At 45.6% G+C, this 25,433-nt stretch overlaps 1 protein-coding gene across 3 annotated transcripts in view; it reads right to left on the minus strand.

The window, feature by feature from the left end:
• Positions 1 to 4,475: 4,475 nt before the first annotated feature.
• atp11b (ATPase phospholipid transporting 11B (putative)) overlaps positions 4,476 to 25,433 on the minus strand; it is a 42,501-nt gene continuing 21,543 nt past the window's right edge. Inside the window, exons 23-31 of one of the 3 annotated variants that reach the window (XM_056603484.1) lie at positions 24,938 to 24,997; positions 24,520 to 24,647; positions 24,254 to 24,392; positions 22,661 to 22,726; positions 22,295 to 22,398; positions 21,246 to 21,411; positions 12,670 to 12,830; positions 8,680 to 8,765; positions 7,574 to 7,660 (exon numbers count right to left, since the gene is read on the minus strand). In XM_056603484.1, coding sequence (XP_056459459.1) covers positions 8,705 to 8,765; positions 12,670 to 12,830; positions 21,246 to 21,411; positions 22,295 to 22,398; positions 22,661 to 22,726; positions 24,254 to 24,392; positions 24,520 to 24,647; positions 24,938 to 24,997 — 885 coding nt within the window. In that variant the 3' untranslated portion in view covers positions 7,574 to 7,660; positions 8,680 to 8,704. Of the gene's footprint in view, positions 7,661 to 8,679; positions 8,766 to 12,568; positions 12,831 to 21,245; positions 21,412 to 22,294; positions 22,399 to 22,660; positions 22,727 to 24,253; positions 24,393 to 24,519; positions 24,648 to 24,937; positions 24,998 to 25,433 lie in introns of those variants that run through there. The other 2 variants (XM_056603483.1, XM_056603482.1) reach the window with 2 other exon arrangements.

Genomic DNA, 25,433 nt, shown 5'->3' on the forward strand with positions numbered 1-25,433 from the left:
TGACGACCAATAAAAAACAACAGTGTTACCCCTTATGTTTTTTTTCACGACGACCAATAAAAAACGACAGTGTTACCCCTCATGTTTTTTTTCACGACGACCAATAAAAACGACAGTGTTACCCCTTATGTTTTTTTTCACGACGACCAATAAAAAACGACAGTGTTACCCCTTATGTTTTACTTGATAAATATCGACAGTGTGACCCCTTATGTTTATTTCATGACGGCCGATAAAAAAGGACAGTTACCCCTCATGTTTTTTCCATGTTGACCAATAAAAAATCACAGTGGTACCTCTGTCAACGTTTTTGCAGGGATTCGTACCTGAGCGGATTAGAGTGTAAACCTCCGAACATATCAATGCACCATCAAGACACCGGAAAAAAAAACAGTGTTACCCGTTATGTTTTTTTTCATGACGACCAATAAAAAACAACAGTGTTGCCCCTTATGTTTTTTTTCAAGACGACCAATAAAAAACAACAGTGTTACCCCTTATGTTTTTTTTCATGACGACCAATATCAAACGACAGTGTTACCCCTTATGTTTTTTTTCATGACGACCAATAAAAAACAACAGTGTTACCCCTTATGTTTTTTTTCACGACGACCAATAAAAAACGACAGTGTTACCCCTTATGTTTTTTTTCATGACGACCAATAAAAAAACAACAGTGTTACCCCTTATGTTTTTTTTCAAGACGACCAATAAAAAACAACAGTGTTACCCCTTATGTTTTTTTGCATGACGAACAATAAAAAATAACAGTGTCACCCCTCATGTTTCATTTGATAAAAACAACAGTGTCACCCCTTACGTTTTATTTGACAAAGACAACAGTGTTGCCCTTTATGCTTTTTTTCATTACGACCAATAAAAAACGACAGTGTTACCCCTTATGTTTTTTTTCACGACGACCAATAAAAAACGACAGTGTTACCCCTTATGTTTTTTTTCACGACGACCAATAAAAAACGACAGTGTTACCCCTTATGTTTTATTTGATAAAAATCAACAGTGTTACCCCTTATGTTTATTTCATGACGGCCGATAAAAAAAGACAGTTGTACCCCTGTCGACGTTTTTGCGGGGATTCAAACCTGAGCTGTTTAGAGTGTTAACCTCCGAACTTATCAATGCACCTTCAAGACACCAAAAAAAAACCTCAGTGATACCCGTTATGTTTTTTTTCATGACGACCAATAAAAAACAACAGTGTTACCCCTTATGTTTTTTCCATGTTGACCAATAAAAAAAGACAGTTGTACCCCTGTCGATGTTTTTGATGGGGATTCGAACCTGAGCTGTTTAGAGTGTTAACCTCCGAACTTATCAATGCACCATCAAGACACCGAAAAAAACCATCAGTGATACCCGTTATGTTTTTTTTCATGATGACCGATAAAAAACAACAGTGTTACCCCTTATGTTTTTTTTCACGACGACCAATAAAAAACAACAGTGTTACCCCTTATGTTTTTTTTCATGACGACCAATATCAAACGACAGTGTTACCCCTTATGTTTTTTTTCATGACGACCAATAAAAAACAACAGTGTTACCCCTTATGTTTTTTTTCACGACGACCAATAAAAAACGACAGTGTTACCCCTTATGTTTTTTTTCACGACGACCAATAAAAAACGACAGTGTTACCCCTTATGTTTTTTTTCACGACGACCAATAAAAAACGACAGTGTTACCCCTTATGTTTTATTTGATAAATATCGACAGTGTGACCCCTTATGTTTATTTCATGACGGCCGATAAAAAAGGACAGTTACCCCTCATGTTTTTTCCATGTTGACCAATAAAAAATGACAGTGGTACCTCTGTCAACGTTTTTGCAGGGATTCGAACCTGAGCGGATTAGAGTGTTAACCTCCGAACATATCAATGCGCCATCAAGACACCGAAAAAAACAACAGTGTTACCCCTTATGTTTTTTTTCAAGACGACCAATAAAAAATAACAGTGTTGCCCCTTATGTTTTTTTTCAAGACGACCAATAAAAAACAACAGTGTTACCCCTTATGTTTTTTTTCATGACGACCAATATCAAACGACAGTGTTACCCCTTATGTTTTTTTTCATGACGACCAATAAAAAACAACAGTGTTACCCCTTATGTTTTTTTTCACGACGACCAATAAAAAACGACAATGTTACCCCTTATGTTTCTTTTCATGACGACCAATAAAAAACGACAGTGTTACCCCTTATGTTTTTTTTCACGACGACCAATAAAAAACGACAGTGTTACCCCTTATGTTTTTTTTTCAAGACGACCAATAAAAAACAACAGTGTTACCCCTTATGTTTTTTTTCATGACGACCAATATCAAACGACAGTGTTACCCCTTATGTTTTTTTTCATGACGACCAATAAAAAACAACAGTGTTACCCCTTATGTTTTTTTTCACGACGACCAATAAATAACGACAGTGTTACCCCTTATGTTTTTTTTCCATGACGACCAATAAAAAACAACAGTGTTACCCCTTATGTTTTTTTTCACGACGACCAATAAAAAACGACAGTGTTACCCCTTATGTTTTTTTTCACGACGACCAATAAAAAACGACAGTGTTACCCCTTATGTTTTTTTTCAAGATGACCAATAAAAAACAACAGTGTTACCCCTTATGTTTTTTTTCATGACGACCAATATCAAACGACAGTGTTACCCCTTATGTTTTTTTTCATGACGACCAATAAAAAACAACAGTGTTACCCCTTATGTTTTTTTTCACGACGACCAATAAAAAACGACAATGTTACCCCTTATGTTTCTTTTCATGACGACCAATAAAAAACGACAGTGTTACCCCTTATGTTTTTTTTCACGACGACCAATAAAAAACGACAGTGTTACCCCTTATGTTTTATTTGATAAATATCGACAGTGTGACCCCTTATGTTTATTTCATGACGGCCGATAAAAAAGACAGTTGTACCCCTGTCGACGTTTTTGCGGGGATTCGAACCTGAGCTGTTTAGAGTGCAAACCTCCGCACTTATCAATGCACCAACAAGACACCGAAAACAAACATCAGTGATACCCCTTATGTTTTTTTTCATGACGACCAATAAAAAACAACAGTGTTACCCCTTATGTTTTTTCCATGTTGACCAATAAAAAAAGACAGTTGTACCCCTGTCTGCGTTTTTGCGGGGATTCGAACCTGAGCTGTTTAGAGTGTTAACCTCCGAACTTATCTATGCACCATCAAGACACTGAAAAAAAACATCAGTGATACCTATTATGTTTTTTTTCATGATGACCAATAAAAAACAACAGTGTTACCCCTTATGTTTTTTTTTCAAGACGACCAATAAAAAACAACAGTGTTACCCCTTATGTTTTTTTTCATGACGACCAATATCAAACGACAGTGTTACCCCTTATGTTTTTTTTCATGACGACCAATAAAAAACAACAGTGTTACCCCTTATGTTTTTTTTCACGACGACCAATAAATAACGACAGTGTTACCCCTTATGTTTTTTTTCACGACGACCAATAAAAAACGACAGTGTTACCCCTTATGTTTTTTTTCACGACGACCAATAAAAAACGACAGTGTTACCCCTTATGTTTTACTTGATAAATATCGACAGTGTGACCCCTTATGTTTATTTCATGACGGCCGATAAAAAAGGACAGTTACCCCTCATGTTTTTTCCATGTTGACCAATAAAAAGTGACAGTGGTACCTCTGTCAACGTTTTTGCAGGGATTCGAACCTGAGCGGATTAGAGTGTAAACCTCCGAACATATCAATGCACCATCAAGACACCGAAAAAAACAACAGTGTTACCCGTTATGTTTTCTTTCATGACGACCAATAAAAAACAACAGTGTTGCCCCTTATGTTTTTTTTCAAGACGACCAATAAAAAACAACAGTGTTACCCCTTATGTTTTTTTTCATGACGACCAATATCAAACGACAGTGTTACCCCTTATGTTTTTTTTCATGACGACCAATAAAAAACAAAAGAAAACAGTGTTACCCCTTATGTTATATTTGATAAATATCGACAGCGTTACCCCTTATGTTTTTTTCATGACGACTGATAAAAAACGACAGTGTTACCCCTTTTGTTTTATTTGATAAAAACGACGTGTTACCCCTCAAGTTTCATTTGATTTAAACAACAGTGTTACCTTGTTTTTTTTTCATGACGACCAAAGAAAAACAACAGTGTTACCCCCTATGTTTTATTCGATAAATATCGACAGTGTTACCCCTTTTGTTTTTTTCATGACGACCAATAAAAAGCAACAGTGTTACCCCTTATGTTTTTTTTCATGACGACCAATAAAAAGCAACAGTGTTACCCCTTATGTTTTTTTTCATGACGACCAATAAAAAGCAACAGTGTTACCCCTTATGTTTTTTTCATGACGACCAATAAAAAGCAACAGTGTTACCCCTTATGTTTTTTTTCATGACGGCCGACAAAAAACGACTGAGTTACCCCTCATGTTTTTTCCATGACGACCAATAAAAAACAGTGTTACCCTTTGTTTTTTTTCATGACGACCAATAAAAAACAACAGTGTTACTCCTTATGTTTTTTTTCATGACGACAAATAAAAAACAGTGAACTTTTGAAATAGACTCAACCTGTTCCGAGTTTTAATTAAACCAATGAATTAAGATGAGGTTCCCTATAAATGTTTTGATGTGATGTATAGATATTATAAATTGAGAATTTACGTAACTTGAGCAACACTGATTCATATGATGGGAGTTGCAATGTTTATGCTACATCACTGTAATTGGTAGTTATATTTAATTTGTGCATGCCATTTAATTAAGTAATTATTACCCAGTATGTTCTATATGGATCCCTATCAACCCCACACAGGGCTAAACCTTTTGTGGCTATGCCCAAGTTAAATATGAATACTAGAAGGAGCTGAAATTATTGTTGCAAGGAAAGCACTCTTCATTCTTTAAAAAAATTATTTATTCCGTAAATATAACTTTTCAATAACATCGTCAGCCATATGACAGCCTACAGAGAAGGCATGAAGACAAAAACAGCAAAACATGCTCAAACAGAAACACACAAGGTGCAGAGGAGTAGCCTGCGTTCTGGGCAGTGACACGATTATTGCAGATGGGAGAGGTATATCAATGTCTTCCAACACATTAAACATTTAAAATCCTTAATTTGTATCAAGACCTTGGTCTTACAGGTGGATGGTGAGTCACTGACATATTAATCGATAAAACAACAATAAATAAACGTAGACATTCTCCTGTTCAGGTTTTCAAAAATGTTACCTGTGGTCGATCCACTGAGAAAACACTAAACTACTTTCCAAAAGCCTTCCGTTCTTTTATAGACCTAGAAAATGGCCAGAAATACACCCTAGCATAACTTTAACCAGACCACAAAAAAAAGCTCTTTATGTCCCATCTCTTCACTTAAATAACTATTTATAATGATCGATATGATGCCTATTCAAAGTCACAAGAGAGCACCACTGATCCAGATCACCCGAGGGGTTGATAATATTCCCACGTATTTCTATTTCTGCCTCATCAGTCCATCAATGCATTGATTTTTGGGAGATTCTCGTGGGTTCCTAAACATATTGCACCAAAGGCTGCATCTGCAGCTTCAGTGGATCAATGCCTGCAGTGCGATAACCGTTTGAGTACGAGTACACCGTTTGAGACCAGATCAAATTTAGAGATACCGCTGAAAATGTCCTTCTTAAACAGCTGCGAGATATAGTGCTGAGAACATTCTTAAGAAAATCTTAATGTGATACCATTTTCATGACATTGTGTTCTCATATTATTTGGAAAAAAGCAAAGTGAGTCATGACGACCAAACCCGTTCTCACCCAAACCCCACTGCCTCACAGATCAATGATTCCTTGTGATCTATTTGGATAGTACGGGGATTCTGTTGGGTAGAAGACGTATTCAAGCCGTACAGATATATGCAAAGAACAAGCACGACTTAACAGAATAAGATGCACTGTGATATTAAATATATAAAAAGGTGTTATCAGACATGTATTCATTTTCCCAAAATATGATTTAAAGTGATTCAAGGGAAACCACTGGTTCAACAAAAATAAATCGGTGAGTCTTTAACCGTTTAACATTTCGACTGCTTTGCATAGACGCCACGCAACGCTAACACAATTCTTCAAACGCGTGTTCCGTGTGAGCAACAGGGTTGATGACAGCGAGTTCAAAACGGTTGTCTTAAAAGAGTTCCCAACCCGCCATCGATGGCTTGGTTCAGTTTAGATTCACCTGGAGCCGCTTCATCGTGCCCAGCTCCTGGCCCCCACCCTGATGTGGCCTCCTCAGACACCTCAGATCAAGAAGGTCAGACTCCTCATCAGGAGGGAGAGACAAGCTGGGTTCAGCCTAGAGGCGTCCTGGGGAGAAGCTCCTTAAGGAGAGCGGCTAGCCATCCGTACCGGAGATACACATAAGCAACACATGGCACAACAATAGGCCGATTATAACATGATTGTGATGATTTCAATGATGAACAAAACGGTATGCAATGGAAAATGTATGCAAGACAGGATCAAGGCAAACCCAACATAACATGAAAGGGACATGTGATGAAACAAATGTGCAAAAAGCTCTGCCTGTAAAGTCATTACTTACTTTACATTCTAAATCCTAATTGTCTCTTTGAAGCAGTGTGGGCCGGAATGTTCTCCGACCGGGACAGAGATCAGGAGCAGCCGTGCAGAGCACAAACCATCGTTACACTAAAACCCTGATATTTTTTTTTTTCTGAAATAAACGTAACATGTCAACGGCGATCTCCAAAGAGTACTCTGCCGGTCGATCAGAGGGACATTGCCTTCGCAGGATGTGGTCGCCTCTAAGGTCTGTGATGTCACTTCCTTTAGTGCAAGGATGGTTTTGGTCATCGGGTGAAAACATAAACAAACGGAGATGAAGGCGTTTGAGGAGGGAAGCGATGCTGGACTGTGGACTGTGGACTGTGGACTGTGGACTGTGGACTGTGGGAGATTTGGATGTACGAATAGTCGTCTTTACAATAATCAACTTTCTGTACAATCGGGCACAAAAATAAAGCGCTTTCTCTTATTAACTCGTGTCTTTGGTCTTTGGTACCGTGATAAGGCCTTTGAGTAGCTGGGCTCCCATGTAAAGCTATTGTCAGACCCGGGGAGGGCTATGGGGGACAGGGGTCCTACTGATCCTCCAGCGCCGCGTGTCAGGGAGGCCTGCTGATTGGCCAGCCTCTGCAGCAAGGGTGTTTGCAATTGGTTGGAGCAAATCTATTTTGTGCTTCAATTCCCAGTCTTTTGGACATTTGGGGAACCCCTCCACGTGGAGTGTGTGCGGTGGGAGCAGCTCAAACCAGGCGGGCACCACGCACACTCCACGCTGCATCAGCTGTTAATGTCATGTGACTCCCAGCGGCTCCTAGTGGACGAGAGACACGCTGGTGGTTCCCTCAGTGGACGACCGACTGGTACTGAGGGGGGCAAACGAGAGGTGAGGTGAGGTACCCCCCCCCCCCCTCAGGGGCCCCGGGGGAGGGGGGGGGTCAGCAGTGGCTGGCCTCGATGGGGGACAGGGTCAGGATACTGCGGTCGTTGGAGTAGAGGTTCTCCGGGTCGCTCCACGACCTGAAAGCAGGAGCAGTGGCTGGGGGTTAGAAGGCTGGCAGGGAGAGAGAGGCCCAATCAGAGAGCCCTGTGTGAGGCCCAATCAGAGAGAGCCCTGTGTGAGGCCCAATCAGAGAGAGCCCTGTGTGAGGCCCAATCAGAGAGAGCCCTGTGTGAGGCCCAATCAGAGAGAGCCCTGTGTGTGGCCCAATCAGAGAGAGCCCTGTGTGTGGCCCAATCAGAGAGAGCCCTGTGTGAGGCCCAATCAGAGAGAGCCTTGTGTGAGGCCCAATCAGAGAGAGCCCTGTGTGAGGCCCAATCAGAGAGAGCCCTGTGTGAGGCCTAATCAGAGAGAGCCCTGTGTGAGGCCCAATCAGAGAGAGCCCTGTGTGAGGCCCAATCAGAGAGAGCCCTGTGTGGCCCAATCAGAGAGAGCCCTGTGTGAGGCCCAATCAGAGAGAGCCTTGTGTGGTCCAATCAGAGAGAGCCCTGTGTGAGGCCCAATCAGAGAGAGCCCTTTGTGTGTGTACACAATAATAGGTGGAAAGAAAGGAAAGTGTGGTTGATTTGAGGTGTTTGGGGTTCAATATGTACAGCCACCTGAGCCTTTGGACTCGGGTGGGAAGTGGTGAGCAGAGAGCCTGGCCCGGTCAGCGCGGCGGGAGAGCGCGGCAGGCCGCCTGTTACCTCCAACCCCTCCCCACTCCTAAGAAGGGTTCTAGTGCGAGGTGAGGTACGACGCTACTAAAGACAGACAGAGAGCCTCCACCTTAGCATGTTAGACGGATGAGTGGGGAAAAACCAGAAGCAAGGCGGGAGGGTGGTGGTGGTGGTGGTGGTGGTGGTGGTGGAGGAAGGGGTGAGGGATGGGTGTCGACGGTGGAGGTTAATGAGTTAATGATCAATCAACAGACTCTCCTCAACGACCTGTAGGAGTCCCTCCTGGCCGATTCAAAGCGGAGACCTTCTCTGATCCGAGACGATCCCCCTATTCCACCCCTACAGCATTAGTAACGTCTGGGTTAGGTTGGCCGGCTTACCATCGGTGTCTGACACCGTGCTGATCTAGTCCGAGTAGGCGTTAGACGTGGGAGGAGTCAGGACAAAACCCGGGCTACTCAACGGACTTCCGGAAACAACACAGAAGTCATCAACAGTCGTCACGGTCAACATCACAGTAACATCCACAGCAGTAACACTCCTGCTCTGAACAGCTACCTGGCCTCCTCCTCATAGCATGAGGTGTTTCCTAGGATTCACTTCTATAAAAATGATATTAGATTATCTTAAATATATATATTTTTATCTGCGCATCTGATAGAAAATGATACGTGTGATATTCATCTTCGACAGAACAGAACCCCTTTGAGAAGGAGGCGGTAAAAGATCACAGTGGTCTTGACGTCAGAATGCGAGCGACACACTTTAACCGACTGAAGAGCCTAACCCACCATCCCGGTTAGTAGAGTGACTCCTGGGTGGGAACAGGCTTCATAGAGCCAGAGAGACGTTCCCTGTCTGCTACCGACCTCCAGACCACACCTGGAGAGAGGGCTACAGACACAGAGCTGGAACACCATCTTCTTCAACATCTGAGCTCTTATTTCTTACTCTTTCTTGCTCTTATTTCTTAATCTTTCTTGCTCTGTGAGCCCAAAGACAACCGTTTTAAGAGCTGGTAAGTGGGGTCATAGACTGGGTACGTGGGGGGAATTGAAGAGGACACTGAATAATCAAACGGTAACTCTGGCTGAGAGCACTCCCATGTGCTGCAGCGATTGAGTGTGGGCCCCATCATGATGTCCTGGGCTCAGTTTAAACACCAGAATCAAAGAGCCTTTGCCCGTTCGCTTGACTGACGGGAATGACGGGAAATCAGCACGAAATAATCCAAACCGATTTGCGATGCGTCGCTGGGCATCGTGTAGCACCAACACCAGGAAACAAAACATGCTACGTTCTCCAACAAGACGGAGCTCACTAACCACGGTAAAGTTTACATGGATAACTCAATTTGGGTAAGTCAACAGCATTATGCAAAGTACAGACACACACTCAGGCAAAGGGCAAACAGGAAGAAGGCAAGGTGGACGGACAAAGACCAGTGCAGCTTAGCGAGCTCAGCGCGGGCACAGGAACATACAGGGTGGCTTTGTATACAAAATACCAAAAGGCAACCGCAGCCCTCATGCAACAAGACAGAGACGGGAGAAATGCTGTTTGTCCCAAACGCGTGGAGCTCTTCTGGGCTGTTTCTTCTGACCATTGGAAAAAGAGACGGCATTTGTCTGAACACATTGGGGTTTGCAACATAGGCACCTCTCAGAGTTATTGCCTCTCATCAGAAGCACTTTTAAGGCTTCAGGATCCAGTAGGAAACAAAGAGATACAGGAAATAGCAAAAGAGACCTAATGATCTCCCTCCTTCTGGACCCTTCTCTGCACTGTTGTCTCCCGTACGATAGGAGAGACAGGGTATGTACAAAGACATTTTGTAATTCAGGCTACACAACTCTGCCCCCCAATATGATATTATCCCACTAATTTAATCTTTTTATTGTCAGACTATGACTGCCTAACGTTCAGCTTCAAAGTCAGTTCTAAAATATATTCCAGAGATATATGACTTGTCTATAGTTGTAAATACGCTTGCTATATAGATCCTCTTCCAGTCATCAGGCATGTTATATAGTACTGGGTGGATATATATTACTGTGTATAATATATAAATATATTTATATATATGTATATCTATCCCTCTCCCCTATGGCAGTATCCTAGCATTAAGGCAATGAGTACTTCATTAAAATCAAATAAAAGGTGTGCCATTAAAATCAAATAAAAGGTATGTCATTCAAACCAAACAGAAAGGAATAACATTATTGATGAGACACACGTGAATAGGAAGATAAGGCGGATAATACTCAACCAAGAACCCCCCCAAGTAATAGGTCCAGACCAAACCGATCCAAACTACTTTGATCTCGCCTCGCCTACTCCTTCAGCCTCAGCGAGAGCACGATGGCAACTGTGTGCACATTTGAGACGATTCAATCGGGCATTTTTGCTTGCGCCAGGGACATGGGGACAAAGGGATCTATAAAGGCTCTTAATCTACTTTACTGGATAATGCCCTTAGAGGAAAACTGACGCCGGAGACAAAGAACGATTATTGCGAGTGTTTTCTAATACTTTTGTGTTATCCCACGGATGCAACCACAAGCCTATAAATAATAAAAGGCATGAATAGTAAAACCTCGGGCCGACTGTGCACTCCCTGCACTAAAGAGAGGCTCAGGAGAGGGGGGGGGACTCAGATCCACTGTTACTGCGGCCGGGGCAGACACCCAGACAGACTGGGATGGGAGGCTGCTACAGTGTGCAGTCATTCAGTCAAGATGTGGGCATTTTGACGAGTGTAGTCGTAAACCTCAACGCCTCAGTCCAACATGGGAGGAATAATACACCAGCTGGCAGCGGCGAGGGTCCTTGGGTCCCCGCAGCCCGTGGTGAATGTGCTGACTAAGTGTTTGTTCCCACGTCTTCTGGGAGTCGGTTGGCTGCTGCTGCTATCCAATATGGGGGGGGTGGGGGGGACGACGACACGCCCATAAACTCTGCATCCCCTTTGAGGTCCTGCATGCCGTTTTTACCTTGGCGTCGGGGTGTTCACGCACAGACACACACGCAGAATCGTGCACACACGCAAACACACACACACAAAGATGGTACATCTTTATGAGAGATCTGATCAATGTTCCCCGTCCCAATGTGATGTTGGGATTATTGATTAGCTAGCAGGGAAAAGCGCGTCGTGTTGGATATTCAAATGCCCTTGGGTGCCCCCGGGATTCAAAAAGGGCGACACTGTGACACCAGAACAGCTGACTGGGCTGGCCTGGCCGAGGCTAGGAGACAGAACCGAGCGGAGGTATCCATCATCCTAGAGAGCGCCTACATCACAGCGAGAGAGCATGCAGTACGAGTGCTACGGTAAACCAGTGAGGGGTACGGGGTGGCATGCAGCAACCACTCGCTTACTGAGCTGCTACGAGACTCCCGGTCCAGGAACGACGCGACACCGGACGAGCCGATCATCAGCTCATCGATGGGTTCCATCGTTCATTCCCAGGCGGCTCGTTTGCAGCCATCTCTTCGTTGAGAGGTCCTCACACAGATGAGTCATTGTAAGTTCAAGTTAACAGCAGGAGGGAAGACCTATCAGAACCCAAAGTTAACCCGGGTTGAGAACGTCTGAATCCTCTGTAAAAAATGTAAAGTGCATCCAGGAGTTAACAGTTTGGACGGACTGGACAGACCTCAGACGTATGACAACAGAAACCATACAGACAAAGATCTCGTATACTGACGAACGGGCGGCCAGATGGCATCATAGCCAACAGCAAACACATGCTATGATGAACCCTGTACGAAGCCAGGACTCGAGTGCTGTGAAGTGGATCACAGCATCGCAACCCACGATGCAGATCAATCGTTTAAAGTCAACCAGACGTGTGAATCCCCTCAACCAGGTTCACACAGAGAGCAACGCAGTTACATTCTACAGACCACCCTCTGTAGCTGGTGGGGTGGAGTGACGTGGGAGATCCACAGTCCGACTGGCTGGGGGGGATAAGCACACCAAGCTCCCGGCTTTAATCGGGGAAGGCATTTAGACCGACCCCATCAATGATATCGTATGAAACGGCTCTCCATCACGGAGAGCTCTCAAGCCTTCGTGGTTGATGGAGCCGTCCAGAGAACCCCTTTATCCCACACCCTGAAGGCTGGCCTCCACCTCCTACCCCCTTACCCCTCCCCAGACGAGGGGCGGTCATCAGTCTGACTGACGGTACAAACCGCCGACCGTAGGGGATGTCCCCGCCGACGGGAACACGTCCGGCCCGCGAGCCGCGACACCGGTGGTGCATCAACAGGAGCGAGGGTTAGTCGGAAATTCATCGGCGTCACAATCGCTATCGTCGGCCATGGGCTCCATGGCCAGCGTCCCGCTGCCTGCGCCCCCACACCTGTTGTTGCTGCTGCGGGGGTCGGCGGTGCAGTGGGAGGCGCCCGCCGGGCAGCGTCCGCTCATTTGCTCCAGCAGCCGGGTGCAGCCACTCTGCCCATGCTGGTAGCAGCACAGGGACTCCACACAGCTGAGGCCCTGGCTCTGTTGGGCTGATAGAGACTGAGGGACGGACGGACGGACGGGAGAGGGGAGAGGGGAGAGGGGGAGGACAGACAGACGGGCGGACGGGAGAGGGGGAGGACAGATGGACGGACGGGAGAGGGGAGAGGGGAGAGGGGGAGGACAGACGGACGGACGGGAGAGGGGAGAGGAGGAGGACAGACGGACGGACGGGAGAGGGGAGAGGGGGAGGACAGACGGACGGACGGGAGAGGGGAGAGGGGAGAGGAGGAGGACAGACGGACGGACGGGAGAGGGGAGAGGGGAGAGGAGGAGAGGGGGAGGACAGACGGACGGACGGGAGAGGGGAGAGGGGGAGGACAGACAGACGGACGGGAGAGGGGAGAGGGGAGAGGGGGAGGACAGATGGACGGACGGGAGAGGGGAGAGGGGGAGGACAGACAGACGGACGGGAGAGGGGAGAGGGGAGAGGGGGAGGACAGATGGACGGACGGGAGAGGGGAGAGGGGGAGGACAGACAGACGGACGGGAGAGGGGAGAGGGGAGAGGGGGAGGACAGATGGACGGACGGGAGAGGGGAGAGGGGGAGGACAGACAGACGGACGGGAGAGGGGAGAGGGGGAGGACAGACAGACGGACGGGAGAGGGGAGAGGGGAGAGGGGGAGGACAGAATGACGGACGGGAGAGCGGAGAGGGGGAGGACAGAATGACGGACGGGAGAGGGGAAAGGGGAGAGGGGGAGGACAGACAGACGGACGGGAGAGGGGAAGGACAGACAGACAGACGGGAGAGGGGAGAGGGGGAGGACAGACAGACGGACGGGAGAGGGGGAGGACAGACAGACAGACGGGAGAGGGGAGAAGAGGGAGGAGGAGGAGGAGGAGGGGGAGGGGGAGGAGGAGGAGGATTGAGTATAATGGAAGCAAGAGGAGAAGAGAGAAAAGAAGAAGGAGGGAAGCATAAAAATCTGTATTAGAATCAAACACTGTTACATCTTTGATCACGTACTGTGGGGTGACTTCAGGGCCGTGGTTGGCATGCTCAAACACAAACATGGACTGTGTGTCCAACTCAAACCGCAGACGACTGCAACGATCACAGATCACGTACACAGATGAAACAATAAGACAAACCAAGGAAAAGATGACGATGAATCAAAGTAAAGAGCTTGGATTTGGGTCAGTGTCCAAGATGAGTTATAATGAATTAGTATGACTATGAATATAATATGAATATAAACACGTGTTGTGTTGTTCAACGACCCAGGCCACGTAGAGAAGCTTACTTTAGAATATATTTGTCTGCTTAAAGTTAGGTTTAAAGAAGTATCTACCCGTTTGGCTAACCTTGTGGCCACCTCTTTGCTCTGTGGCAGTAGTGCAGTGAAGCATTGTAACTTGCAAGTCAAGAACTGTCAATGTTCCCTCTCTCCTTACATTTGACCTTTTCTATCAAAGAAAAGGCCAGTAACTTTACTTGGAGGACTTCTCGGTAACCTTGCACATTCAGAGGCTTATCTCCATGATGGATGGTCTTCCATCTACGACGCAGCTCCAACACCCAGGGGCCCAGACCGGCAGACCAGAGCCCAGTCCTGTCCCCTGTACAGCTCGCTTCCTAGAACTAGGTTACATCTTACACCTCTGTACTGTTCCACTAAAGCTACCACTAAATAACGCCACTCCCCAGCCAGCAATGCAGCGAGCGCTATGCAGCAGGACGCCGTTAGGGAGGGAGAGGCGGTATCAGGTCCCTCTCAGTTCATCTGAGTCAGCACCTCTGAGGCAGGCGGGCCGAGATGGAGACAGAGAGAGGAGGAGACGAGACAAGGAGGAGAGGTGCTGAGACGACCACTGCCCTAGGGCTCAGAGGGCTGGGGATACCTGAATGTACGACCGCACTACACAGAACAGGATGAGCAGTCACCGGACTACTAATCACTAAACCTGCCTTTGTTGGGTTCCCCGGTGGCTCCGTTGGGCTGCTGTTGCACTTTCCTGAAGTGACTTCTAATTAAACAGTTGCCATGTCAACTAACCGCCCCCTCGAGAAACAGCAGAACACCTACAAAATCTGGAACATCAATGAATTATATATATATTGATGACTATTCTAAGGTGAGACAAAATGTAAATTATTCATAAAATGTTTAAAGGGTTTATATTTATTATATAGGTGCAAGCTAGAGCCTTTCTAGCACGGGGGAAGGACTGCAGCAGCAGATCTACATCGTGAGCCACGGCCTCTGATGGAGACTCTGTTTATCGTGAGCAAAGAGGGCCAGAGTTATGGAGAGCCATCCTAAGTTATGGTCTGGTGAACGCAGAGCCATTCGTATCCCTGGATGCCACAGCCATGAGGGGGTTCGATCACAGCGTTTATGAGCCAGAGGGAACACTGTCAAAGTACTGATCAATGGATTTCTAGTATGGGTTTTGTCTCGGGATAGGTACCGCCTAAGGGCTGAATTATTACAGACGTACTATCGTACTGCATGTGAGAATTGAAGGAAATGTTTTTTTCTATGGATTTAAGCTAATTCAACGTTGCGATGTTTATATCAGGGTTCTCCCAAAACCATATTGGCTTAAAGGGGCACTGTGCCTCCAAACCACAAAGCAGTATCGATAAGAGCAGTAGTATGGCTAAGATCTCGACGATACCCATCGCTAGCTTTCACTAGTGTTCATTTATGAATTAAAACACTGCGTTATTCACAGCTAGGGCTAACCATACAGAACTCAGTTCATTCGTTTGGTGCAATGCCTAACAATAGATCATGGCTGGTCTACTAGTTAATACAAATCCATTATTAACAAACTGCTTTGTTAAATGGTTGTAGGACACGATGTATTAGTCAAAAGTTTAAAGCATCCAAAAATACAGATGAATGTTGAAAGAAACAATACAAGGAGAGCTAAAGACAGAAAACAAATACCTAAAAAGAATAACGCAAAAGACAAAAAATAACCAGTTAGTAAATATGTACAAGACACCAAAGAGGAGCTCAGTAATGCAGTGGAGGACATGGGGGCCAGCAGACCAACAGCAGCATGCGCTCGTCCTCCAGGCGCTGAGGAACGACATCAATGCAAAGCAGAGGGACGTGGAGGGAGGGGTTGGGTTCACCGAGGAGGGACACTGATGGAGGGGAACCGGCTTAACAATGAACCGTCGGGCAGCAAGCAAGGGCTACCTAGTGATCAAGAGGGGACCAGGAAATGACTTCAGGCGGAAGAGCATCGGGCTTAGTTTAACTTAAAACAAACTACATCATAAAAATATGAATATGTGAAGTTAGGGTGGGTCATTGTCAAGGAACAAGCAGGGCGGCTGGTGACAGCAAAGTCACACAGGGTAGTGGTCAGATAGAGCACTGGGTTTGGGCACACACACTCTGCAGCATCCACAACATAAACAAGATGCTTATACACTGGTGGTGGTGGTGGTGGTGGTGGTGCAGGGAGGGGGGGGGGGACCGAGGGGTTGAGGGCCAGGCGATGAGGACACAGTGGGGCGGGGGGGAGCTTCACAGTACTACCTAGGGGAGCAGGGGTCGGAGCCGGCGGCGGAGCGGGGAGGATAAGCAGCTAGCAGGTGCCAATTGCCCTCCCCAGGGCTCCGCTGGGCTTCAGCAGGGTCATATTCTGGGCTGACTGGGAGCTCATCCTCTTCCATCTGAGGGGCACAAGACGCTAGCGGTCAGCCCCGTCAAGCGGGCGGCTGCTGCGGCCGATTGGCCAGCTCGCTAATCATTGAGTGAGAGGCTTCAATCATTGGTTAGTCAGCAAGCCGGTGAGTGGTCAATGCAAAAGAAAAGAATAATCGGTATCTCTCAACGGCCGGCCAGTTTAGTTTGTGCCAGTATGCAAGCAGAACAACCAGTCCCAAAGCAGTTCAGGGTGTCGATTAGGCATACAGTTAATCATCCCCAAGCCCTCCATCTACAGTGTTCATTCACGTAACAGAATACTGCGCAAAGACAACAATAAATATGACTGGTTTTCCATTTTTAAGGACGTTCTCCGGTGACATTAAAAAAAACGAATGTTTGCCATTCAAAGTAAAAGACGAAGTAATGTCTCGTTCCTGAGTGATGGGAACTTCCTCTGCTCGGGTGGGCAGGTGTTAATGAGAAGCTCCTGAATGACTAACGACTCTACTGGAACGTGATGATGGGGTCACTGGAGGAGCGGCTTTCATTTCCCAGCAGGAGAGGGGATGGGCTAAGACTTTAACTGAGCAGCAAAGCCATTTCAGCTACCGCCGTTAAAATGAGCAGAAAGCCAAGCAGCCACAGGAAACGGGCTTCCTCATGGGAAAAGAATGTTGCTAAATGGTGCAGAGGCAAAATCCACGACTGTTCAGGTTAATTAACCTGCGTCTGGACCTCTGGAGCCGTTAGACGCCACAAAACCCACAGAGACCCGGAGCCAACTTCGGAGATGACCTCCTCCCTGATTTAGAAAATTTGCAAAAGTACTCAATGGAAAAACGAATGCTTTCAGTGCACCTGAATGCATTAACAAAACATTACCATCATTAACTTCATGCACTCTTGGAGAACAGGAAGTTTGTGCTGTTGGAGATCCCCTCATTGCAAAGGTACCAAATCCAGTAACTGCCCAACGCTTCCTGTCTACATAAATTGTGACCGTGATCAAAAGATTTACTGCGATCCCTGAAGTGGCATGGTGTTTTTCTGCTCATTTTTTTACTTAAGTTAGCATAAAACGTAACTTAAAATGTCAAACACATCCTTTATTCAAATCCAAACTGTTCCTTGCCCTTACTACCGTGGGCGTCTCGAGTCACCCACTAATAGCACCGTAAGCTGCAGAAGAGGCTTGCTAAAACAAAACCAGCGAAGAAGGTTTAAAGATGCAAGCAGCACATGCCTTGCAGAACCAATCCCCCCCATCAGGGTCGTTCACACAGGTGACTGATGATCGCAGTTTAGCAAACAAACTCATCAGAACGGGTTCAAGTGTTTTCATTGCATTGAAAATAAATCAACCGTTCAGTGTCGATGATCACAGTAATATAGTAGTCTATTTTTCATTTGAGGAAACGGTACCTTAATAAATTAGCACTTTAGTTAAAGATATTGTCATTTATTTTATGACCCAATGGACTGGAAGCCAATGTTGCCAAGTTATGGCAAAGCAAGCCAAGCTAGCTCTGAGAAGCATGTCCATCCTAGGACCGTGCCATCATATTAAGGTACACTTTACAGCAGCCTATCATCATCTACTGGCCAATCATCACTCCCTATAATGAGGCCAATCCCAGCAACACATGCACTACAATGTGTTGTGACAGTTAGGCAGTCCACAGCCTATAGAGAGACATACAGGCCGGTGAGACCAGGACCAGAGCGCGTCGGCGGTGGGAAGGATCTGACGGTAAAGACCTGAGGGGCAGGGGTAGGGGAGGCACATTGCACCATGCTAGAGATGGGGTGGTGACCGGGGTACCGATGGGGTGAGGGTATTTACCATGCTACAGTGAGCTTGGTAGGATCCGCTATCCGTTGAAACATGGCTTGGGGACACATTACTGAAGGCTCACCCAGGGACAATGGGATTGCATATCAGGACAGCAGAGGATCAGGTACAGCTGGCCCATGCAGCGGTCAGAATGGGGCATGCCAGTCCGACCGTGACCAGATGCAGAGCCAGCCAAAGGGGCTTTGACCCCCGCATTTGGTGATCGGTGAGATTTGAGGAGTACAGGTAGAGGACAATTTAGTATTGTTAGCACGGTGGTTATATTGTTCCCTCAAACAGGACCTGTTATTCCGAGTCCTCTGTGTTGTGATGACTGCCACAGAACAGCATCAGTCTAGATTCACTCTCGTTTCAAAGTGCTTTCATTCATTCTGCCATGTTGGTTTTTCATGCAGGGTGAGATGGCAGTAGAAATAAATCATGGTGTGGGAGGCATAAGCAATGAAGTTGGGTCTCAAGGCAACGGTAATAGTTCAAGTTACCGCTCGAAACCCAGACATGCAATAATGGCTGTGACTCATGCGTCATATCTCAAGTTCACTGATGGATAATAAAGAGGGCTGGCTTGAGGAATGGGAGGGTTGAGAGAGTCTGGGAAGTGAAAGAATTCTCGGCACCCTCCCAATGCCTTAACTTCCTAGCTATCAGAAGGGTTGATCGGGACATGCATACAGAGACAAGCCCCTGTATATATACGGGAACATGTATACAGACATGTTCCCGTATATACCCGGACATCTTACTATACAGTGTACAGGTATGCATTAAGGTCTAAGCTATAACCCGAGAGTGGATTAATGAAAGGAGAATGAGAGACGTATGCAAGACGGATCAGACTACTGGCTGGAGTCACACAGGAGGAGGACATTGCAGTATGAAGTACTTCTTGTCCAGAAGATTAATCATGGGACACTCTCCTGTGCAAGTCCAGCCGTATTGGGGCTGCATGTTGCCAGTGTTAGGCCCCCGAATTACAGACGCATGTACGAGAGGCCAGACTTGGGATCACACCATTTTCATTTGCAATGTTAAACCTGTACTAACCCAACTCTTCTTCTGCTATTTACTCCGTATAACTAGAAAGCTTCTTAAGAATAAAACGTCCCTTAAAGAGTCCCTTCTATTCAGGGAAATCATTTCCATAAAATGTTTTGCGGCCGTCTGATTTTGCACAACTCTAAAGCTTGCTTACAACATATTCCATGATTAAGCATTCATAAAAGAAGAAAGAAGAACAACGCAAAATGTGTGGGCATTGTATGTGTGGCAATTAACCAAGCAATATTTCTACTTCATGGAAGTGCACTGCAGAGGGGGGCAAGAGATGCAGATTCTTAACCTCGTTAACCAGGGTGATAGAATTAAAGGGTAAGATAGATTAATATAATAAACCAAGTATATATAATAACACATGATAACTCATGGTTACGTTCAACATAACATGAATACTATTTCTTGAATACTAGTTTCGAGAGACCCCCCCCCCCCACAATGCCAATTCTACAAAGTGAAGCACGGCGTATGACCCGTTCTTCTTTTCTGAATGTCTGAGCAGAAGGCACTCTGGCTCTATTGGTATTCTACAGGGGTGTGCTGTCCCAGGACGGCCCCCGCCTCATCTCATCTACCTAATCTTGCCCAGCTGGGTCTTGGCTCGCGACAGAGGCTGCAGAGCGATGAAGTCATCCTCTATGACCACGCGGTTGGAGTACATCTACACAGGGACAGGAAACAGGAGAGCACACACACACACACACAGACAGGAACATGCACACGTAGACACAAATACAGGGAGGAAGGGTCAAAACAAGAGTGTGCGCACACATACACACACACACACAGTGAGTTAGAACCAATCATTTCTCACACACACACAGAGTCAAACACACGCAGTTAGAACAAATCCTTTGTCTCACACACACACACACACACACACACACACACACACACACACACACACACACACACACACACACACACACACACACACACACACACACACACACACACACACACACACGGATAACAAAACAGGACGAAGGTTAAAGAAGAAACAACAAACACCACAGAGAAATTTAAACAGTAGGAAAGTTATTATTTCTATTCTAGAGGAAGGAGAAACTGGAAGAGAAGGGAATGATCTCGTTTTACTGCCCTACGTGTCAGTGTGTGTTCTCACGGGTGTAAAGCACCCTAGGGCATCAGTGTGATCAGCAGGGAACAACAGCGCGGCTGGGACTTATTCACCAAACTATTCCTGGAAACCAGAGGGTGATTCTTAGAGAAACGGGCTTTGATAAGAGTTACGATGTTACAGTGTGTGAAAAACCTTTCTACCTCACCGTCCCTCATTGCATTTCTATACGCTGGTTAATAAAACCCTTTTTAAATCTGTGCTTCAATGCGGTCTTACTTTCTGGTTGTTCATGTAAAAGGGCTGCTTAGAATAATACATAAAGAAATTAAATATTGTCACATTGAAAGGTTACTCTTATATTATGGGATATCCTTTATATTATACTATACTAGCCTGGTTATTGCCAGACCAGGCTCAATCGTAGATGCACGTTGGTCTGGGGAAGCTGATGTCATTTTCCTCAGCACAAGAGGCGTGATCGACGGTCCTGGTTCAAATGACTCTGTACGCAATTGGCTGCTTGCCATCGCTTCCCTGTCGCCATTGTCTTAAACCAGCCAATAGCGCGCCAGGGAGAAAAGCCAGCCTGGTGATTGGCTACCGCAAAAACGTATCGAAACTAGAAAGAAATGTATTGCTCTTCTCCAGACCCTTCAGGTCGTGGGCAGAATGGGCGGGGCTACCCAGTCTAATACTGTACTACAATATCACGGCCGTTGACATGACTTCAGCCCTGAACATATTAATGGACACATCCCAGACCCGGCCAGACGGTCCCAGGCCCCCCCCCAATACCCCCCCCATACCTGGCTCTTCTGGGTGCCAGTGGGGTGCAGGTGCCGGTAAAGGACCTTCTTCAGCATGTCCGGGAACAGACAAGTGACGATGATGATGATGATGGTGAACCAGGCCGAGCCGCTGGACAGGAGCTGGACGAAGACGAAGTACATGTCCTGGGTCTGGACGAAGGGCCTGCAGGAAGGAGGAGGGTTAGGGGAGGAAGAGCAGGACAGAGCGACAACCAAACACATAGAACCACCTATGGACATATAACCAACATAATGTTCCTCTACTTAGTATTACTTACTTTCATTTATTATTATTATATTATTGTTATTGTATTATCTGTTATCTGCTGCTCCTTATTTTTATTATGGCTTATCTTCATTTTAGGGATGCACGGAAATTAAAATTCTTGGCCGAAAGCCGAAACCGAATACTGAATGTGGCTTTTGCTGTTTTTCATTAATTTTGCTTTAATTTTTCACCATTGCATAAATCAAACAATTAAATGTCCTTTATAAACTTTTTTGTCTTGCTTTTCAATATATATATATATATATTATTTTTTTTATCAAAAATACAAATGTTTGGTGTATTTCTTTCGGTCTTTTTACTCCTTCGGCCGAAACCGAAAATTATGTTTTGGGCCATTTTCGGCCGAACATTTTTGGTGGCCGAAAATTCGGTGCATCCCTACTTCATTTACTTAATCTTGTATTGTGGCTGTTGAGGAGCCAAGCCTAAGAATTTTACTCTTGTTTACTATAGGATGTAATAAAAGTAACTGAATCTGAATCTAATGTATATCATTTACTGTAGAGTAGTCATTAACTCAAGGGTTTAGATTGCTCACTTATTGTGTTTTACAATCCTGCATCAGTTCCCTTTCTGACTCGTGTTCACCATATACATGTATACCCGCTGTGCCCTCGTGCATCAAAGGTCTCTCAGCATGGCTGTGCGCTCAACATGACCCCACTTCCACCCACACCATGATCGACTGATAATGCCCTGCCTTTGGTTGTGTTGAGAGACACCGACACAACCCGACTCTGGTCTTTGGGATTCTCACCAGATGATGCCTCCGTAGAAGAGCGAGAAGATGAAGTAGAAGGTGATGGAACCCCAGGTCACAAAGTGGTTCATCCACGTCCAATAATGGGTCTCCAAGGCCAGCTACACACAGACACACACACACACACACTTGAAATTCCGTCCCAGCCCTGCAGACTTCTATATCAACTGTTCCCTTCATTGCTCGTGATGATGAGGTTAGCCTAATTATATTTTAGCCAGACATCATTAGCAAAGTGATTGTTGGCCTGTCAAGATAATTGAGGGAAGACTGAGAAAACAGACTGCAATTAATTTAGGATTGGTTGGGGACAACATGAGGGTCTGGTCAAACGGTTTGTTGTGTTATGTGAAGACCCTGTACCTGTAGTGTCACAGTGATGACCATGACCGTGTACACCAGCGTTCCAAAGGTCCAGTTCCCAAACATCTGAGAACAGAAACACAACCGTCAGGAAAACAACACCAAAATAGCATGATAACACGACGTTAACTCAGCACAATGCAGTAAACCCAAATCTTACATATATATATGAATATGTTTAAGTTCATTCATATACATTTATGTGTTTTAGTTACCCTCGGTGTGCAGGAGATTTTTGGAATACTTTAATAGGGACGGATGAGGATAATGCTTAAACTATGGAAGGACTATAACACTGTTGCTGAACATCAAAGGATGGTTGAAAAAACATGCAGAATATTTAGAAACGGCTAAAAGATGAAGAGATAATCCTGACTGAAAAAGTTAAATGGACGAAATGTAGACTACTCTCGAACCGGGGGACACATGCACTGAACCGCTCTGCTTACCAGCTGCTTGTTAGCCCGCAAGACCTGAAGACATGCACAGCGTGAAAAGAACAGAAGGAAAAGGAAATAAAGACAGACGGAAAGAAAACCAGCCAGAGAAAGCAACCACAGGGAGTCGTTGTTTTAGTTTGGGAAATCCAGAAACCACAAAACCAAGGGAGGGATATAGAAACAGAGACACAGGGGAGGTAGACGAGGGAGTGGGAGAGAAGAGGGGGACACATTGACTGACATGGAGACGGGCACAGAAACAGGTTAAAGACAGTTCTAAAGGCCGATTGGCTGCTTGTGAGACAGGCTGCTGGTCAGGCACACAGAGAAGGACCAGGGCATCAGAAGGAGAGAGGAGGAGGGAGACAGAAGAGGGAGAGGCTGATAGAGAGATGCATAGAGGGGGGACAATCAATGAGGAGAGAGGCAGGAGGACAAGAAAGGCATAAAGCCCAATTCAATAACTGGCAGAGATTTGTCCAGCACAATCATAGCCAATCCAAAGAAATCACACAGACAGAGATACGCACAAACACACCTCAAACACTTGTACAGACGTGGTGTTGACTTGCATTGTGCCCTCAGCATTCTGAGACTCATATTGACAGTGATGAACCGTTCCCAAAATGTCATCACAGCTTTTACATACATTTCATTCCGGAAAATGTATATTCTTTACCATCTAAAGACACACACCAAGACACACACGCACACACCTAAGGACCAACAACCAACCACAAACACTGTCTAATACAACAGTGAATACACACCAGGGCTGTCCCAATACATCATTTCAGGCTTCAGATGGTCGCTAAAGTTCCTTTCTTATTCGAAAAGGAATTTAATTTTAAAGTATAGCATAAAAAAGAAGAAAGTACATTCATACTGTGGTTCCCTTTCCCTGCCGGAATCGGAGCTGGCTGAGCCAACTGCTGCAGTATCACGATTTTACCAACTTATCGTTTTTATCTTTCAGTGCTATTTTTGACAACGCAAAGAGCGAAGCTACAACATCACATTGCATCGCTGCGTGGGCGGCTGTGGCTCCCCGATCAACTCAGATATGAATACCTACCGTACAAACAATTTTTTTTGGTTGAACCACTTAAAGACAGACACACGATCCCACACACAGACACACACACACACACACCTGTCCGTTGCCATTCAGGCTGGTATCCTCTCCTATCAGAGCGTAGGACCCGAAGAAGAAGATGAAGGCATGACAGAATCCCAGCAGAGTCCAGTAGAGAAAGGTCCGGAAGGAGAGAAGAGAGTTCCTGCTTATGTCCCTGTGAGGAGATGAGATAAACAGAATTCAAAACCACTGAAAACCACCTTTATCTTCAGAAATGCGAGTGTATAAAATAACATGCAACTGCAAAAGTGCGAGTTAGTTATCGTCTTGTTCCCCCTGACCTGTAGAGGGCCGGTTTCGTCTGGAGGACGTGAGGGTGGACCAGCTGCTCAAACAGGCTGTACACCAGGATGGGCAGGGAGGTGAAGAAGATGTTGTACAGGGTCAGGTATGCACCGTCGTACAGGGTCTGCAAACAGAAGTCTGTTAGCACCCTTCTTTGTGAGAACCCGCTACGGAGCAGATCGGTTAGGTAGGGATTATGTTGGTTCTAACACAGGGGGAAGGATTCATTTTCACAGCCAAACTATTCCTTTAAACTATCATGGTTAAAGAACCTTAAATGATCAGTGACTGCAGCGGACTCAAGCCGTGATTCTCGCAGCATCGAGCAGACATTGATGTGAACGATTTGTGAAGAGGCATGAAAACCAAGGGATGCAAAGACAGACAGACAGACAGACGGAGATAGAGACTTACTTGTTGTGAAAACAGACAGAAGAACTGGTATAAAAACTGTGGTGTGATAAAACACACATTCTAGAAAAAGAGACAGTGAGAGAGACAGAATGACAAAAACAGATTACACATCATTCAGGCTGTGGGGGACGAACACATTTGTAACACACGTTACTTTGGCTCCGGTCACACTGCAAGCTTTAGTGCTCAACTCCTAGTTATTGCTCACATATTGAGCTGAGCTGTTGCTTTTTACCTTGGCTGGATACATTATTTATAAAATGCAGCCAGTATCAGATCCAGTGTGAGCTGCTCTCGGTCTGAAGTGACCGACGTGCGCAGAATAACAATATCAAACGGGTCCCACGCAGCACGCGGCTCTACAGAGTGATATACGGGGGCCACTGAAGTCAGCGTTTCCTCTCCTTGATGACGGCTGATGTGCCGTGGAAGCCAGTGAATTTGTGATAAGATGACTTAACAAATGTCTTTTTGCAGAGAAATGTCTGCCGGTTTG

This window comes from Gadus chalcogrammus, chromosome 12 (genome assembly GCF_026213295.1).
Source record: "Gadus chalcogrammus isolate NIFS_2021 chromosome 12, NIFS_Gcha_1.0, whole genome shotgun sequence".
NCBI lineage: Eukaryota > Metazoa > Chordata > Actinopteri > Gadiformes > Gadidae > Gadus > Gadus chalcogrammus.